Source organism: Mesocricetus auratus, unplaced genomic scaffold, assembly GCF_017639785.1.
Source record: "Mesocricetus auratus isolate SY011 unplaced genomic scaffold, BCM_Maur_2.0 Super-Scaffold_100004, whole genome shotgun sequence".
Lineage (NCBI taxonomy): Eukaryota > Metazoa > Chordata > Mammalia > Rodentia > Cricetidae > Mesocricetus > Mesocricetus auratus.
In genome coordinates, this window is record NW_024429189.1 from 108,904,476 (window position 1) to 108,924,956 (window position 20,481).

General features: G+C 41.9%; 1 protein-coding gene across 4 annotated transcripts in view; it reads right to left on the reverse strand.

Moving 5' to 3' along the window:
• Window positions 1-774: 774 nt before the first annotated feature.
• Kif16b (kinesin family member 16B) overlaps window positions 775-20,481 on the reverse strand; it is a 263,590-nt gene continuing 243,883 nt past the window's right edge. For all 4 annotated transcript variants that reach the window (XM_040746394.1, XM_040746395.1, XM_040746393.1 and 1 more), the window contains one exon: window positions 775-2,050. In XM_040746394.1, coding sequence (XP_040602328.1) covers window positions 1,892-2,050 — 159 coding nt within the window. In that variant the 3' untranslated portion in view covers window positions 775-1,891. The remainder of the gene's footprint in view (window positions 2,051-20,481) is intronic.

Here is a 20,481-nt window from a genome sequence, read left to right on the forward strand (position 1 = left end):
GTTCAAATGGAAGCTAGAATCATCTCATAGAATAGCCTTGTTTTCAGATGGAGAGCAAGGTCTGGAGACATGGAGTGACTCCTCTATGCCTTTACTGGCTTTAGCCAGTCAGTACCAGGCCTCCAATGACTATCATGCAGACTATAAGAGGAGGATTGTCTCATGAATATACTATTTATTCTTGCCAAATATGATCTATAATCTTAGTAAAATACTTTCCATCAGCCTAGCTTTTAGTAAAGGTCCCAAAGGGCAATTATCTGGTCAATTGAAAAAAATTTACTCAAGCAAATGAGGGTTAATCTTCAGCACATGGACTTTTTTTTCTTAATAAATTACCTATGGCTAATTATCATTTCCCAGGTCTTACCCTTTAGTCTTTAGTTTTAAATTTAACTATTATGAAACCTAGGCCTGTAATCATGACTGGAGAGAGAAGCAGGTTCTTCTGTGGCAAATAAATGGCCCATTTTATTTTTTCATGCTAAGGTATGATATTTCATTAAGAAAACATTTTCTTCCTTATAGGAATAGCTGCATCTTTGGACATACTTTTAAGGTTGAAGAGTTCTGCTGGCAGGTATGTTCTAGAATAGTGAATACAAACATGGTCTGTTAGCCATTCATTATACTTCAGTCATTACTGTGAATGCATTTTCTGCAACATAAATGCTAAATTATACATTATGCATCTTTCTAAGCACATCAGACCAACTGTTAACAGACCTGTATGAATGATCACATTACTAACTTAAAATAAACTGAGCTACAGGGTAGAGTTCATGACTTCATTTAATATTGATAGCAGCTCAATTTAACAGTTGAAAAAGCAAACACCTTTAATAAATTTGGTATGAATGATTACACAGCCTGATATTGAAGTATTGTACAGGAGTGTATACATATAAATCTATAGGTAGAATTATGTACATTTCAATATATACCACATATTTTTTCCTACTCACAATTTTCTTTTGATAAACGAAGCAATTTCACTGTACACAGATGTGCAATGCTACATTATGTCCTGAGTATTGAGGGATTATTAATAAACTACTGCAAATTCTCTTTTTAGCTAATGATCCTGAAGATTCTTTACTAAAACATGGAAAAAAAGGATATTTAAAAGATTGCATTCAGTTTTGCACTTTTTTTATGCAGAAAAAGCTCAAGAATGGATACCAGCCATTGAGGTTTGGGAAAATGTCCTCAAATATTGAAGGTTTAAGCAATGTCTTATTTGTAGGGGTTTCTATGAATTTTAAGTGATGCTGCCTACATCCAATTTGTCAGGCATGGAAGACTCTTTTCATGATTGGCCCACAAATCCTTTTTTGCAGAACAGGACATTTGGTGTAAACTTCACTGTTTAGGTATATTAAGTCCCAATCCAAACAAGCAAAGCAATACAATATAACTTAAAACATCTTTGAAATCTTGCCAGCCACACTGAAGGAGTATAAAAACACGAGCATATTTTGGTGAAAGAGGAAACCAGATGACAGTCATTTAAGGGTGGTCTGGTAAGCCACCCACTCTGGGAGGTCCCAAGTTGCTTGGCTCTGGGAGCCATAAGAGAAGCAAGCCGCACATCTGTTTGCCAGAGGGGACTGACTTGCTGCACAATGAGAAGGAAGCACTATGGGAAAGGCCACATTCAAGTGCAGAGGTACAGTCACAACTGCCGGTCAGGGTCGCCCTTGGCAGGCAAAGCAGCCCACTCCCAAACTCAGGCACTAGATATGGTGTGAGAGGTGGTCTGGGCTGGCTGCTGCATGTTGCCCCAACAGGAGGAGGCAGGCTGGGATCCGGGTGCAGCAGGGAGTCCGCCTGCATCGGAGACACTTAGATGAGAAGGCACTGGGTTGGTGGTTCCTCTGTCACCTCACATCTATCCCGTTCCATGGCTGCTGTAGTCAAAGACGCCTTTCTTGAAGAAGGGTGAGAACTCACAAATGGTGTGCTTCGACAGGGTCAGCCCCACTTTGTCGATGTGAAGGGGAGATGTTGCAGACTGAAGCATCACACTGAAAAACTCCCTGAGGTATTTCTGCGAAGAGACAAGAGGGAAGAATATGGTTAAGAGAGTGCGAGAGTCAAGGAGGGGAAAGAAAATGTCCACTGTACCATTGATCTGCACATACATTTATTTCATAAGTGAAACCAAAAGAGCATGCTCCAAAGGTCCTTGGCTACCCTGGTCCTTGACAACCTATGCAGAGTTAGACAGGGCTGTGGCATCTAGGCCCTCAATAGAAATTTCTTTGGCTCAGGACTCTAATCCACAGAAATGTCACCTGAGGTTTACCTGTAGCCAGTGCCATGTGGAATGCCAGTGGTGCTAGCACAGGGCATGTTCCCTATGGCAACTTTACCCTACTTAACATGTCATTTTCTTCTCAAGTTTCACACTGGAGGGTGTGCCCATCTGAGCAACATCAGCATTTGTATCTTCTCTGAATCCTATGTATAAAATAGGATCAGCTACAAGTACTAATGTTTACACATTAAAACTCTATAAACATCACCAATAACAAAATGGTCTTTCTAAGGTGAAAGGTGAACTGCTCTGAGCTTTTTACCTTTCTATCCCCCATAGCAGGCACTCATCACAGCATCACTTGCCTTTTATGGTACTGAGAGAGTAAGAACCCCTGGAACAAGGCTTTGAGATGCAGGGAGTGAACTCAGACTTGGGTGCCTGAAACACGTATTAGGGGAAAAGAGGATGTACAAGAATAGCGAGCACCTGCATTTCAGGCCAGGCAAATCTTGTCAACATAGAAAATGAACTGTCCCTATTCACTTAAAAAATACACATAATCTTAGGAATTAAGCATTACTATTCTTGGCTGTAACAAAACAAAACAGAAGCCTAATCCTAGAGCAGTGGCTTTCACATAGGGGTGGTAGCTCCACAGGCCATCAGGCAATGTGTGGAGATCAGTAACTGTCATGTGTGTGGTAAGGGATGCTGTAGAGGGAGGATGTCAGGAGAGCTCTAGGGCCCTAGGATAAGGAATTATTTGTCCCCAGCTGAAATTTGTCCTAGAGGAAAGCTTAGCTGCCTTTACGAATGGGGAACTTTAGCTCCCCATTAAAGAGATCATTTAACCCCAATAAGTTTGTTAGCTATTGGCTTAAAATGAATGACAAGGGCTGAAGTAACTTTTATATACCATTACTACTGCCCTCTGACTTTGTGCATTTTATAGAAGGTTGAGTATGCAGAGATAAACTGTATATTCCTTTTTAATGTTTTCTGTAGTGCTAAGGATAGAATCTCCAGCATTGTGCATGCCACTGTACTATACTCCCAAACCTTAAACTACACATTTTCTAAATATGTCATTTGCTCAGTGTAGTACACATGAAACTGCCACCAAAACAAAATACCAAACACTTGCATCACCACAGAAGTTTCTCAGGTCAGCTAATTTGGCTGGATCTCCACTCTCCCTGGAATGAGACCTTTCTCTTGAAACAGACCTTTTCTATTGGGGAAGTTGCTGGTGGGGCACAAAAGAGGCTGGCCATCAGGCACAACGATTCCAGAGGCAAGAAGTTTTCACTAAGACTTGGTTTCCTGACTCAGTATTCATAACTTCCTGGTCTCTCCACAGAGGGTTTTGAAGTTGCAATCAGGGGACGGCAAGAAACTGCCGAAACCAAGTGAGAAGAACAAAGATCAAAGTCCTGGCTCCTTTGGTTTTTTCCCCACATCAGAAGTCAGAAGGAAATTTGACTTTAGTTTTCCTAGTTGAAGAGAGAGAATATCAATTTGCTGCATGGACGGGAGGTTCTATCTTCATAGACAACACCTGAGTTGCCAAGGCTATAGCCATGTGGTGGTACATCTGGCTTTCTGTGGATTTTAATCACTTGAACCCACATAGAGTGCTTTATCTACTGAGTCATTTCCCCAGTCCTGGTTTTTGACAAACATGCCAAGAATTTGCAATAAAGTAAAGGCAGCCTCTCTAACAAACTGTGCTGTGAAAGCTGGGAATCCATATGTACCAAAAAGAAATTAAATCCCCCTTATTCTCCAGATGGATCAAATGCCTTCGTTTCAGACATGAAACTCTGAAATTGTTGGAGAAAAAAGTGGGGAAACACATCCTGGGCAGGGATTTTCTCAAGAGGAATCTAATTGTTCAATAAAGAAATCCAACAGTAGGCCAATGGGAGGGATGCCATGAGATTAAAATGTTTTTGTAAAAAACAGTTCAGTGAAGAGACAGACTACAGAATGGGAAGAAACCCTTGGAAGTTATACACCTGATGTTTAATGTCAAAAACTAAAAATAATGTAGAAAACAAAAAGGAAAGCAACTCAATCAATAAATTGGCTAATGAAATGAACACACAATCTCAAATGAGGAACACCAAAGGTCAATGAATAGAAAACAAGTTCAACTTTGCTAACTGTCAGAGAAATTAATATCACAACTCCACCAATATTACACTGTTCCAATAGCCTAGTTGGAACAGTGACCCTTAAGAAAACAACAAATGCTGGCAAGGAGGGGCCAAAGGGAACCCTTATGTGCTGCTGGTGGCAATATAACTAATCCAGCCACCGTGGACATCAGAGGATTTCTAAAACACAAAACCAAACTAACAGCAGACCTTCTCTGTGACCCAGTCATTTCACCTCTGGTATTTACCTATGTCCACAAGTCAAAGACATTTGCACATCAATGCTTACAACAGCACCAATGACAGACTCAGTGTCCTACAACAGAGGGATGGATTTTAGAAACTGAGGAATATACAAACAGTTGAATGCTTTAGCTGTAAAGAAGAATGCCATCCCCAGAAAAAAAAATGGATACAAATGGAGATAATCATGTAAACCTAATAAAGTCAAACAGAAAAAGGACTGTGGTAGTTTGAATGTAAGTAGTCCCCATGAACTCATAAGGAGTTGCACTATTAGGAGGTGTGGCCTTGTTGAAGGGAGTATGTCTCTAAGGGGGCATGCGGGTTACTTCTTTCTTCATGGTTCATTGGCCACTAGGCCACAAGGACAGAGAAGGCAGAAGTGACCCTTGTCTGGTATGTGGTATGATGGAAACAGCCTTCCTAGAGACTGCTTCAGTGTAGCTCAAGTTTATTCCAGAGTGAAGGAAACATAAAGCCTGGGGACAGTGTCTGGGGCATCACATCATTTGCATTAAAGAGCACACTTCTATCACAAGGCTCCATGTGTGGTAGCAGGGTCCTATAATATGATGTCTCTTTACCATATGGGCAGCAGGGGGAAAGCTCTTGCAGGAAACTGTGTCAAGGGTCACACTAGACATTAAGTCAGGAACCAGGCCTAGAAACATTCTCCAGATAAGGTCAGGTAGAAAGCAGGAGGCCTCCACTGGTAAAGAGAGAACCCTCCATGTTGTACTGAGCTCAGAGAGAGTGGCCTGTCCATGGTAGACTACAACCTCTGACCAGCTGGACCTTCCAACAGGGGCAGGTTTTGAAGTCTCCTATGCTCAAGCTATGCCCAGTGTGGGAACAGACAGTTCACTTCCTGTTTCCTGAAATGTAGAACTCTCAGCTCCTTCTCCAGCACCATGTCTGCCAACATGCCATGTCCCACCATGATGATGATGGATTAAACCTCTGAATAAATAAGAGTTGATGTGGTCATGTCATCTCTTCTAAGCAATAGAAATTCTAACTAAGACAAAGAAAAATATCATGCTTTCTCTCATTTGTGGTTCTGAGGTTTTATATAGTACATTAAATCATATGTGTGTAGGAGAGAGACCTGGAAGTTCGAATAAAGTTGTCTAAGGGGCAAAGGGGACCACTGAGGGTATGAGAAAAGAGAGAGTAGTGGAAATAGACTAAAAATTACACACATGTAAAACGTGCCAAAAAAAAAGACTGTGAACAGAGGTATCATGAATTGGTAGATAAAGTTATTTCTAGATGCCATAAAGTTATTAAAAGAGAGTCTCAGCATCAGATGTGTGATATCACCCAACAAGCTGCTGGTCAAGGAGGCCCTAGAGGCCCCTCAAACAATACAGGTTATTGTCACTGCTTTAAATTGCCCAATAGAAGAGCACAAAATGACTCTATTTCTGGAAACATCACAGGTTAGAACACAGAGAAATCAAGAAGCTGGAAGCTGATTCTTGCTGGCTAGATCTCACAATGCTACAGGATGCTCAAGAAAAGTCATCAACAATGATACTTAGCTGTGGACCCAGTCAAGTATAAAACTAACCAGCCAGACAAGATGTAACTACTGGTAGAACAGTGCCATGAGTGTTGCAGGGGTAATGAACCACTTCCTGCTTTGAGGCCTGCTCCATGAGAGGAAAAGTATATCTGATGCTATAAACCTAATCAAAAGCCCATGGCTGGGGAGGTAGAAGGTCCTATTTAGGAAACTACTGCAGCTATTTTGCTAAATGGGCATGATGCATCTATCAAATTGACTTCTAAACATTTATATTTGTGCCATAGATTTCAGGCCCAGCTGCTCAGAGAGGGTACCACCCACAAGGGTCTGGGCTCTCCTACATCAATTAACAATCAAGATGTCCCACATATGTGCTCACAGGCCAATGATTGGGGCATGCTCCCATTCAAGACTCCCTCAGACACCTCTGGGCTGTGTCAAGTTGATGGTTGAAATTAACTAGGAGTGTCAGAGAGGCTTCTTTTAGCAGTAGGTACAATAACTCAAAACTTGTCAAAACACTGTGAATAAGTGATTGGTGGACCTAAATGAGTTATCTATACCATCCATTCCCAGGCTCAGGGAATATTGTGTGTGTGTGCGTGAGTGCGTGCATGTGTGTGTGGGGGGGTGGGGTTAAGAAGGTAAAAGGCCGAGGAAGGAAATGAGCAGTGTATAGAACTGTGTTCTGGGCATGACATGGTCATGGCACTCTTGTGTCAGCAGCTGTGATTATTTGCTTAAGACCTGCAATAAGATTGGTCCCAGAAACATTCCATCATGGAATGGGGAAGGGCTCAGGAGGCCTCATCCCTCCCTGAAGAGCTACAGACAGTTCATGGTTGCTGGAGACAAAGAGGGACTTCCTTTAGTGACAAAGTCATTGGTAAGCTACCCATACCCTGGTAAATAATCTCTCAACCACATTTTTTATAAGCAAGCCTATCTAAACTAATTGGTCCAGAGAGGGTGAGAGGGAGAGGGGAAGAAGAAGAGGAAGAGAGAGAGAGAGAGAGAGAGAGAGAGAGAGAGAGAGAGAGAGAGAGAGAGAGAGAGAGAGAGAGAGAGAGAGAGAGAGAGAGAGAGAGAGAGAGAGATATGAAAATACCGGCTAGGAAGAAGAAAAGAACCAGATGGAGTGAAGGTGGTGGTGGCACATGCCTTTAATTCTAGCAACCGGGAGGAATAGGCAGGCAGATCTCTGAGTTTGAGGCCAGTCTGGTCTACAGAGTGTGTCCCAGGACAGCAAGGGCTACACAGAGAAATCCTGTCTTGGAAAACCAAATAAATAAATAAATGAAAATGGAAAAAGAAAAAGAGGATTATAGGGGGATAAATGTGATCATAAAGAAACCTATTGGCACGTATAGCTACTATTTGCTAATAAAATGCTTGAAGAAAAACAGAGGAATTACTTTCAATGGGAAAGATGAGGACTGGCCCAAATGTCCAGTTCCCTGCAAGGACAGAGGGGGACTTCTGTGCAGAGGCACAGTCTCAGGAGCACCTGGGCAATCCTTTCCTCATGAGCTTGGCAGAGCTCATCAACAGCAGCCTGTTTACACCAAGCTTGCCTTCCAGATGAACTCTGACAGACTACAAGGCAACTGGAATCCAAGAACAGATGTTGTATCAACATTTGTCATAATTAGTTCACAAAGTAGGGTCCTTTTAAAGGGTCAATAAAGCCTGAAGCTGTGCATAATAAGAGGCAAAGTTAAAAAGACTAATAAAAGTAAAAGATGAAGTGCTGGATACATCTTCCCTGTCACAGCATGGCCATCACCAGAGAGCTATAAATCTGCTGATGGTAATGACTTTTTCTTCAAAAATAAACTCATTACCATGGCTTCATGAAACCTCCAGACAGAAAGATCTGATCTGGCCACCTCTTCACATTGCAGAGCTTTGTCTCTGCAACACGGTTCCCTTCGCAGTAGAAGCATGTGGCTGATGGCTTCTTTGACACAGACAGGTTCTGTGGTGAGACAGTATGTGGCCAGGAAATGTTCTTTGCAGTGACCACAAGGTGCTCCCAGGGCTGTACAACAAGGCATGGCCTTTCTTGGTTATGAAGGACAAAACTAAGGGCTGTGGTGGGGCTGCAAACAGACAGAATGAACTTCCCAAAAGCTTCTCAAGGTTGTGGTGGTGTCATTCTTCTCTGCAGTCCCCAGTTAACCATGGCACACTGTCTAGGAAATGTGCTCACATATAACACTGACAATCATTTTCCATGAGTTAATTTTAAGTTTTACTATGTGCTTGGAGGACATATTATAAGCATATAACCTAATGAATTTTCCCCAAATGAGCATACCTATGTGATCAGCACCCAGTTATAAATAATTACTACTTTCCTTCCAGCCAACCCTAATTGCGTCATCTGCAGTCCTCTTCCTGAGGGTACCAACAGTTCGCAGTCTGGACTTCTACTGGTTCACAGTACTGTTGTCTGTTTGAAGATTCATGTTAGTCACATACTTCCTGTTTCTGATTCTCACTGCTAATGCACCCCTGTCTGAGTCTCACTGTTTGAGGTGTGCCATGCATCTGCTATGAGTATATAGCGGTGACGCTCAAGACTCTTCATTGTTTTATTTTACAGTTGCCCAATATGGGGAACTGATAATAATGACTTATTTCTGAGTTCTGCTTCAATAATGAAATCCTCTTTCATTGTATCCTATGTAGATTATATAATTATGATTATGATTATATATATAGTACTTAGCACATATTTACATTAATGCAAGTTTTTTTTTGCTTAGGCTCAAAATGTTTTCTCCTACATGTGCAGCTGAGGGGAGAAGTAAAAAACTCTTCTGCCAAAGGTATCCTTCTTCTGTAGACCCAAAGGCATCATAGCACGCCTCAGCGTGAGAAGCAAGTTCAGGAAGCAGGCAGTATCCCCATGGTAGCACACTCTATAAAAAAGAGAATTTAAAAAAAAACCCTGAAGGACATTAGGAGTTTAAGTGACTTATCAGGGTCAGAAGTGCGATTTGTAAGATCCAATGTCCAACTGCTGTGTCTGCTTTTCTCTACTGTAAAATAAAATAGAAGTAGGGATATTTAGAACCTGTGTCCTGTTAGGATCCACAGGGGACCAGCAACTTCTGCCTGGGGTGGTGTCACAATTGGTCGTTGCCTGTCTTATGCCTTGGCTCAGTGGCACCTAGAACAGCAATAGCACCTGTGGGGATAGGAACATTACAGCCCTGCCATGGAGGCAAGATGGAAACTCAGGTCACTCTAAAACCCCCCCAGGAAGACTGCAAGGTAGGAAATTAGGAAGGGTGCCAGAGCAAGTCGGAGTCTATGTGAGTGACCATGGAGGGGGCAGGGAGTGAGGAGTGTCTGAAGAGACTGAGGAAGAGGGGCCACTGTGAAGGTGAGATAAAAGAAGCAGGGGGTGCGGGAAGAAAGCATGGCAACGGGGGACAATGCCTATGCTTTACTTGTTTACAAGTTGGCCAACAGGACATAAGGCTAATAGGAAACATATCAGACATATTTGTCTAGGCTGTACACTTTTTACCACTTGAGCCAACACTGAGGCATAAATAAGAGCTTTCTTACCAATGCTTTCAGAGAATCAAATTTAGATGACTAATCTTCACAGAATTTTTCAACACTGATGCATAGCACCTTGATGTCATAAAGTGGCTTTCTTCAAAGGTTTCCAATGCAGTTTGGAGTCCAGGAAAGCCTGCCAGTTCTAAGACAGCAAGCTAGTGGAGGTGACTGGGTGAGTAGACCCTTGTATGTCTGCATGTGGTTTAAGAAATTCCCGCAAACAAATGAAGATAATGTCCTGTAAGGAACTGTGGGCTTTATTTTTGTTATTTATTTATGAAATTAAAACATTTATTTCATTTCCTCATTTCTTTTCTTTCCCATGAAGCCACAAACCTTCTACCTTGCTTTCACTCAAATTCATGGCCTCTCTTTCTCTGTTGTTCTATATGTGTGTGCTATATATTATCTATAAAATATATATTTATATATTTTTTCTTAAACATACAAACACAACTTTCTCAGTCTATATAATTTATATAATTTCAGGTCTATCATTTACTTTTTAAATCTACGCAGCTCAGGTTGGCTTCAAATTCATTATGAAGTCTAGGCTATTCTCACATTCAAACAATTCTCCTGCATCAGTCTTCCCAACACATGCCTGGCTTGGACTGTGAGCTTTGAGAGACAAGAAATGAGGGAAGAAGGTGGTATATATGTGACTGTCACAGACAAGAAGCAATGTGGTTTCTGAATGCCTTCTTGTTTAGCAAACCCCACTGTCTAACAAAACAAGACTTTCCAGCCAAGCTCCACTTACGAAAGGCTTACAAAGTTATAAGCACCATGAGGATTCTTAAAGGTGTTTATTATACTCCTAGAGTAACTTAATGAGATGGGGACTATTGTCAAGTCTGCATTATCAGAAAAGCAGACTCAGGAAGCCTAAGTAATACAACAGAAGTTCCTGGAAGCATAAGTTAGATAACCAAGACTCAAAACCAGGGCTCTGCCAAGAGGCTTATCCTACCTGCTAGGATCACCCACAGAGTTCCCTCTGCTGAGCCCATCTTGTCTCCAAATAGTGAATTCATTTACATAAGATGTGGGAGTGTTTGAGCCTTATAAGCTGCCTTTCTTGGACTCAATGGTATTCCAGTGGGGATTGCTGCACCCTGGACTCTTATCCCTCATGCTTTTCTTCAGAAGTGACACTCAGTAACTTTGAAGACCCTGGCCATTTTCCTGACTGCCCTGATTCTTTTTCCCTCTTTAGAGAACACCCAGGTTTCCACTCTGAAGAGATACCCATTCTTTGAAGATAGTTCATCTAGCTTACTAAGGAAATAAGGCTGGAGAATTTTTCCTATGGATATTCTGGGATTGACACATCACAGTCAAAAAGCTACTGGAGTCAGCACTTGAAATGTGCTAGAACCAAAGGTTCTTTGGGGACTCGGTAAGGCATTTCCAGATTGCATAGCTACTGTCATGGAGAATGTTCAAGAGTGAGTGAAATTGGAGGACTAGAGTCTTTGATCTCTGACCCTCTTACCAAGGCACAGAGAATTGGTTAGTCTATTTTCTTAAGTGGCTATAGTCAGCTAGTATGATTTACAATAAAGTTTACTGTAAACAGTCCCCAAGACAGAGACAGGCAGTAGATACCATGAAATCAAGAGAAGTGTTCCCTGTGGATTATGACTGAGTTCCTTATGGCTGTCTAGCTGTCCAATCAAGGCATCCACCCATGACACTCTTCTTCTAAGAAGACTGAATCTAGGAGACTTTTGAAAACAACAGTGCAGATGAAGCAGCCCAGATAGTAGCATACACCCAGTGAAGCATCATGCTGGGAGGAGGACTCCCTACATCTTGATCTACATCTAAGCCTATCTTCAAAATTCTCCCGCCACTTCAAAAAATAACTAAACATTACCAGTCTTCTGTATCAACAGGACTAGTATGGTCTACTGGCGAGGCTAATAATTCCTAAAGACAAAACACACTCTACAGCATTATAGTGGTAAGAAAGCATGCAGCCTATTAAATTTTCATTTGTGCCCAGGATGTAATATATTGACTATGGTTTGCAAGTCATGGCTCTGAAACAATGTGTTGCTTGCTACATGCACAGACCTGTTTGAGGAAGGTAAGTATACTGACATGGTTCATGCTGACCTATCATGCCCTTTCAGCTGACCACGGGCTTTACCTACTGGAAGAACTGGGTAAAGTCTCTGCTGGGTTTACCATGGGACTCCAGCCCTTCAAATGACTTGAGGGTGGCCTTAGACACAGCTCAGGGCCTCAGCTGTCTACATGAGCAAAACCTTCCAGAGTCACTAGGGTATTTCCACATGTAGGTTCTTCTTATTTCAGAGCTGGTCCTTTTCAGGCCTGGGACCCTGGAGGAAAGGGAAGGTTCCAGAATAGGGAAGGAGGAATGACATCTAAATACAGTAAACAATGTGAGGGAGGGAGTTAGGCTGGCACATGTAGTAGGGCTGTGTGGAGAACCCAGAATATAGATTCAGGTCAACAGAGCTTAGTAAAAGCGTTTCCTAGTTTCTGAGCAAAAGGGCATCTAAGACATCCTTAGTTTATGGATCAGGATACTGACATCAAGAGACCTTGATTCAGCCAAGGTCAACAGTCACAAAGGAGGACAGAATGACTGGTTCTTCCAATCTGGGAGAAAATCAGAATACTCTCTTATGACCCTCAAGGGTCATGTCCTGAAGTTAGAAATGAAATGTGGCCTGCCTTCAGTACTTTAAATACCATGTTGAAGTATGCTCCCTGGAATACCCTTTGACTTTCAATGTGTGTGTGTGTGTGTGTGTGTGTGTGTGTGTGTGTGTGTGTGTGTGTGTGTGTGTGTGTGTGCACGCACATGCAGATGCAGGTGGGGATAATTAGGGTCTTCAGAAGTGTTCAGAATCTCAGCTACCTTATCTGTTGGCTGGCTCCTTCCCCTGTATTTTAATTAGCAGGGGATGAAGTCATGACTATTTTAAGCTATTAAGAAGTTTCTGTTTCAATAGGAGTCACAACTCTAGCTGTGGCCTGCTTCTTATTTCATTTGCAATACATCACTGAGCTATGTCATTCTAATGATTTTCTCAACTATCTCATTGTTGTGGAACTTTCTTCCTTTTATAAAATTTTAACATAAATCTGTAATATAAAGCTATTGAAATAATTAAGATTGAAATGAAATGTTCTTTAGAAATGTAACAGGGCCTCATCTGCCTTTGCACAGTGACATTTAGCAAGGAAGAGAGTTCAAGGGCATTCTTCATCTCCAGAAGTCATTAGGTGGGAACATAAGACAAGCATCTGTCTAATAAGACCTACAGGATCCATTTACCTGGCAGAGAAACTTGTAGAATTTATCATTGGCTGATGAGATCAGAAGATATTCCAGGTCCAGATGGAGATACCCTGGGATATCTCCAGATCTAAGAAAGGTCTGGTTCTCGCTGTGTTATAAATCAATCCAGCCGGCTCTATGAGATTCACCTGCCCAAGTCTTCCCAGTTCCAAACTTTCACAAATATTAGTCTGACCATTTGTCCCTGGCATTTTAGAAACTCTATAACTTAGTTGTACTGGATCATCAAATATGCTGGATGCATCTCCTAACTTGACCTAAATGACCTGCACATTCTGATGAAATGAGGAAAATTTGATCCAGGGGACACATGCAAGCATGCAGCAGTTACTGCGTGCCTGTTTTCCATGAAGTACTGTGCTAGGCCCTGGCACCATGTTTTGAGTAGGACAGACATACACAGTCTCCCTCTCAGTGCTCAGAATCACGCCTCTCTTGAGTGCTTTGTCTTGTCATCCAAATTCTACCTATCTCTTTCATTTTTGGGGGTAAGTTTATGTTTCATCTTTGTTGGCTCCTTTGGCCTCACTTTGTTCAGGACAGTTTTCCACCTGGGCTAGCTAGGAACTCAGCAGTGGACAGGAGTCAGTGTTTGTCCTGAGTCGCTCGCAGTCCTATCAGGGATGGATAATGAAACTGTTAAAAAATATGGCCGAATGGGAACAGAAAAGGGATTTTTGGAGCACCTACATAAAGACATCCATCTAGACCTAGGAGGAGGCAAATGAATGTTAACCCTGAAAGGTAAGAATTTAACAGCTGGAGAATATGGAGGAAGAGACAGGAGGGAAGTGGTTGGTTCTAGGCAGGGTAAGAGCGCCAATGAAGCCTAGAGACAGGAGGTAGAGTTCTGGGCACAGTCAATAAATATCCCCATTTGACTGGACTGTGCAAAGAACATGACTCATTGCACATGAGGACACACTCTGAACATGGAGCTGCTCCCTGGGTAGGCACTCCACCAGTCTTCATGCTGGGGTCCTATACTATGAGCAGTATCTTCTTCAACCCAAGTACCCTGTCCGGCCTTCAGAATGTCTTGCCATGCACAGGTTTTAGTTTAGTAAATCTGAAGAGACCCGAGGGTGCTTATAGGATATAGCTCTCCAAATACCTGCTAACTCCCAGTTTTTTCTTTCTTTACCGTAAAGTATCCAGAGTGGTCAAATACTTTTACTGGCATCTCCAGTTGAGACCCTTCTTGGGCTCCCTATAGCATGTCCAGTCCTGACACTTAACCTTCCCCTAGCCTACACAAGTCTTCATCTAGGCTGGGCTTTGAAGGCCAAGAGTTAGTATTAATGTTATGGTGTAGGTCCTTGTATTACAAGAGATAGCCCTCCTACTCCACACTGCCACTTTTCTGGATAGATCACACAGAGATGGTGGGGGCATACTCTGTACCCTGCACAGGGCAGGTAATGATACACCAACTTACTTCCATTTTAGACTTGAAAGCCATCTTATAGTAAAGACAACCTATATTCATTCCTGTTTATGATTAAATCTGTTTCTCAAGGATTGGGCTACACCCCACCTGTAACCTTAACTACAAATGGTTCTCTACTGCCTGTTGTAGGAAATGGCAACCATGCCTTTGTTTCAAGAGCTTATTATGACCACCTGTTGTTCTGAACACTGTGTTATGACCACCTATTGTGGAATCCATTTTCTTCACTGTAAGTTTCCAAATTTTGAGAAGAGATAACGTTAGCCAGACTGGAAGCAGACTGTGAAATGGAATATCATATAGTTGGCTATACCATTGACCCGATAAGCCCTGTTTTTGCAGCTTCCTGCCTCCCTCTGAATTTAGGTCAAGCCTGTGACTTGCAGTAGTATATACCCTAGTGAGGGGGAGATATGCTGGCATGCAGCTGCTCATTCCAGTTTGTCTGAGCTCAGTTTCTAAGAAGCCATGATGAAAGGGCAGACAAATGAGTGGCCTGATCTTTCCTGGCTGGGGCAGTTGAAATATCCAGGCTTGCTCTATCCAGACTCCACATAGACATGGGATCGGGGATAAGGTAAGGAAAGGGGAAATGAATGAAATGAATCAAGGTGAACTGAAGGTTTCTATCTAAACTTTTTGATTAGATATAAATTATTGTCCTATTCCACTTCATGGTGGTGACTTCCAATCCTTCTAGCAGTCCTAGTGGGTGACTCTATCCTTGCAAGTACTTCTTTTCTACCAGCCCCTTTACTACTCTAGGTTTTGACGTAAATACTTGAAATAAGTAGTCAGCACTTGAAACATGGTACTTCTTTCTTGATGTTACACAGAAGTCTGAGAGCTCCCGGTTAAAATTCATCAGGGTGAAAATGTTAGCCTGTGATTACAGAATCAGAACTATTCATTATAGCTATTCAGAGAATATGCTTTATGAGTTTAATGACATAAGCATATTGTATTGAATTATTATGGTACTGCATCAATTGGATTCATAAATTTAATACACTCAGTCTGGTTCACACATTAATAAAATCCAGCAAGCTTTAAAATTTTTATAAGGGAATTGTGCTTAAAGTCCATGTGACATTTAATTTTTACAGGTTGACAGTCCTGCTCCGGTATTAAACACCTCCAGTGGTCATGATGACCCTACCTGACAGAGGAGCAAGCTTTGGTGAAACCTCCCAAGTGAACAAGTTGAGTTTGAAAAATCAGGACGCACTTGCACAGAGAAGCTGGCAGAAGCCTTTCCTTGGAGCACAAGGGAAACCATCTTGTATTTTCTGATCATGGAGAAGAAGAGGAGGGTGCTTACCCACCAACTGCCAGCCAGAGAGAAGGAAGTTGAGCACCTTACAGGACATACTGTCAAGTTCTGATGGGCTCTATTCTCTACTTCACACAGTGGCTAAAGGGCAAAAACCAGGGGGATCAAGGTTTGGGAGGAGAGCTGCTGTGAGAGACTCCCTATGGGTCTTTCCCTTTGGCTTTAGGTGAGGCATCAGCAAGTGGCTCCAAAAAGACACATCCAAGCAGCTTCTGCAGCACCAGGGAGAAAGCAGAGAGCCCTGGAGGCACACTCTGGTAGGTGTGGACACTCCTCCAGCCCTGTGGGCATGTCCTCAGGCACTCAGGCCTTTACAACCACCTCATGGGAGCAGGGGGACTTTCTAGGCCTGGGGGTGGGGTAGCACTGGAGTAAGTGCCCCACTGCTATGCACCCAGTTTCCTCATCTGATTATAACACCTTCTTAGGAAGAGAAGATTCTATCAGCTCCTGTCTGTAAAGTGCTTGGTGCAGAATCGAATTCACAGCATTTCCATAGTAAAGAGTCAATATTATCTATACTACACTGTCCTCAGGGAGCTAGTAGACAAATATGCTAATTTTCTCCTCATTTAGATGTTTAAGACATAGGAGCTTAAAATGTGGGGAAAAAAATAAGTGCTTTCTCTTGCAAAGAAAAGCAGAAGACAGCATTCATGGGAATGTATTTCCCATACTGCCTCTCATCAGGCATTGGCAGATCTTCATTTCAAGAACTGCTCTCAAGCCAGAAAGAGGAAACATTTCAAAGCCGGGAATGACGATTAAATATGAGCTGAAAAGCAACCCATACTAAGTAAGAGCTTATTTCAGGCACATTTCAGATCCTGATATTCTGACAAACGCATTTGGGGAAAAGGCAACTGTTATTATTATTTTTGTTTCCAAGCTCAGGGTTCCTTCCAGCACTATAGAAACTCACAGAGCTTCTTGACAATCTGAGATAAAACGGCAGCTCCAAATTACAACATTGACTGATAGAATTTTTAGTGAATATCTTGCTGCTTGGTACTTCCTGGCTATGATGCACTTATGCACAATTTCAAATAATCAGATGCTAAACAATTAGAGGAATAGGAAGTCACTGCACATTACTTGCTAGCAGCCCAAAACTTCCCTTGTGGTGGAACTCAGCGTAAAGGCAGCTCCTGAACAGGAACACTGAAGACTTCACCCTGCTCTCTCCTCCTGCTGGGGTTGTGGGTGACTAGAACATGCCTTTCCTCTAATATCAGCCTATGATAGTTTGTATGTGGGTGGCTAAAATTCAGCAGACCATGGCCATCTGAACAACACCAAGTTCCTGAACTCAGGGCAAGGGAGTGAGCTTCTCAGATTCAGGGAGAAAAGACCTGCTGTCCCTTGTTTTGTCCCTAAATAAGGGGCTTCCAACAATCCCTGTGGGATGATTTCTCTTGCAGATTACCCTCCTGCCTTGAGCCTTATCTCTCAGTGTCCATTATAGTCCTCTGTTCCCAGGGAGCCCATGACTAAACCCCAGAAACAAGGACTCCCATGGCCACCAGTCCTAGAGCCCACAGGGGTTGCTTTCTAGCTGCCTAGAAAGTCCGTTGAGAAAATGAGGGTTATTTCAATGTTTACCATGTTCAGCATTGATTAGCAAGTGCTTTCTTGATTCCAATGTCAGTTTCCTAGTTTTACAAATAATATGAAACAGGTGATCTCAATTAAAAAAGAGATTAGGTAAAGTCTTAATTTAAAAAAGTTTGGGTTACCTAGAATAAAAATTAAATATGTAAATGTAAACGCATTACAGAGAACTGCTGGGAACAGAAATAAATCTATTTGGAAATAGAAGGGAGCTTTACAGAGACCAAAAGTAGGTAAAGAGTAGTTTAGAATTGGCACAAACTGATGCTTTATCCATTTGTTTCTCCCTCAATATTATTGCGAAGGGTTGTGGCATATGCTCTGATTCATTATTGTTATGAAGTGTAAGTGACGTACATGGAGCCAGAAAGGACTATCAGGGGAGATGAGCTAGCTGGATTCTAAAATAAAGAAGCAATGTAGAAAAACTGCAAAGGACAGGATGGGGTTTAACAGTAGAGGCCAGGGCAGACACCTTTTTTCAAAGGACAGCCCCAGTTATTTGGGAAACAAATCTAAATAAATGGAGTTAAGGGAATGGTAGCATCGGCAAGAAAGCCTAATGCAAATTGGACAGGGCTTCATAAAAGAGAAAGGATGACTCCCCAAAGTTGATATAAATAGCAAGCAGAGGACTTAGTGGCAATGGCACAGAGGCTGCAGCTATTAAAATATATGAATGCATGAAAATCCCAAATGCGTTTTTTGAGCTATTGCAACAAAAGAGATGTATGAGGAGGAACTGTGCTGACATTGGAGGAAATAAACAAAGCCAACTATTTCAGGAGGTGTGAAGTGAGGCCTTGGGGTTTATAACAGTGCTAGCAGACCCAAAGGTAGCAAGTAGCATGCTAAGCCATGCAATGAAAGAATGAGGACTACTCTTGGGATGGTTTCTTGAAGGATATACAGAGAAGGTCCAGTTTGGGATAAGAGTGGAGGCAATAAACAAAGATAGTGTGATAAAGAGACAGAGGTGGTAAATAGAGTGGATGGAGAAGTGAAGATTATACCAGGAGACCCACCACTGACAAAACAGAATATTCCAGAAAGGAACCACAGAGACAGCTATAACAGGGGGACCAGCAGGAAACAGTCTCAGAAATGGAGGCAACGAGAGATGGACAAACCCAGAGTCCAGTGAAAAGGGTGGACAGATGACCAAAACAAAATCTTCACCACTTACACTGAGCCCTACAAGGCTATTTTTTAAGTTCCTAGAAAGTGGAGGAAGGAATATGCCATACAGGAAGATCAAGACTCCAAATGGTCTGAGCTTGTTAGTAGTAGAAATTAAAGTAGAAAATGATGGAGTCATCTTTTGGAAATTTGCAAAAATAATTTCCCAATGAACATTCTAAATCCAGGAAGTGTCTCAGTAAACAAAGACATGTGCAAACATGTAGTTAGCAATTTGCCTTTGCACACCGTTTCTGAAGAAGCTACTAAGGGTGTGCTCCATCAAAGAGAAGCAGGAAATCAACAAAGAAAGGCATGGGGTACAGGAAGCAGAGAAATCAGTCAAGAAAAGAACAGGAGATGGAGAGGAGAGGTTGGCAGACAGAGCTCTACTGGGAAGCTACACTCACAAGATATACTAATGGTGTGAAGTTCACATAGCTGAGATTTGAAGAAGGTTTGTGAAGATTATGCATTTACTAAGAAAACTGCTGAGCTGAGTTCCTTGCAGGCCTGAAACATCACACAGGAAAAAAAGAGCAGGGCAGTGGATGGTAAGCACAAGATTTCACTTGCCACTTCCTTGCTGGACTACTACTTTGTTGTAAAGCATCAGACTTTCTTTTTTTATATTTTATTTGTGCTGGTGTGTGTACACACATATGATATGGGCACATGTGTACTACAGCATACAAAATGTGGATGTCAGAGGGAAACTTTTCAGTTCTCTACTTCTATCCTGTATCTAGTGTTAAGAACTCAGGTCATCAGGCTTAGCAGTCAGTGTCTTTACCAGTTGAATCACCTCGATGGACCATTGCTGTCCTCTGTGATGCAGACTTTTTGATTCACAGCAAGTTTACTAACCTTTCAAAAATAAACAAGCACTTTAAAGAATTTAAAGTACCCATCAGCATGTGGGCTGGCTAAGAGGGTACAACCAGAGTTTGATTGCCAGGACCCATAAGTTGTCTTCTGACTACCACATATGCATGTGAACACACACACACACACACACACACACACACACACACACACACACACACACATACACACACACACACCAAATATAATAAGAATGCTAAGCTTTACTGAAACCCCAGGCAATAAGAATGTGGGTAAATGTGGCTCATGCATCAAACCTAAGCACCTCATCAAAATGGTATTAAAAGTACTCAGAGGGGATAAAGGGAAGCCTAAAAGCTCCACATTGCCACCATCACAGTCAGTACTAGCCAGGCCAACCATGGCATCTTTAGCCATACAGTCGTAATGGTGGTTAGTGCCAAGGACTTTGGGGTCTAGATTCTTTGTTGCTAGGGACTTATTTTATGTTTTTAAATAACAGTAGATTCAAATCTCATTATATAACTAGCCTATCTAAGTAAATATATATTTGACTTTATATCTCTACCCACATCTACAATCTATAATAGCTATAACCTATATTATATAAGTGCATAATTATTCCTGGAATTAAATCTATGCAATAATCTGTAATTATACTTACATGTGTATATGCTTATGCTTTATCTCATCTCACAATAATGTATTGTTGTGTCTCCCTTCCCAGATACTGACTATATTTAAAAGAACTCAATATTGGCTTTTAGTTGACAATCTTACCACCTGACAGTGCAGGGAAGGACTTAAACCTTCACTGCTGAGCCATCCATATATCTACACATGGGATGGAAGGTGTCCAGGGAGAGCGGGAGATGCATTACATATGTGTGGTACATGCATGGTGCTATCATATACAGGATTCACAGGAACCTGCCCACAGACTGGTG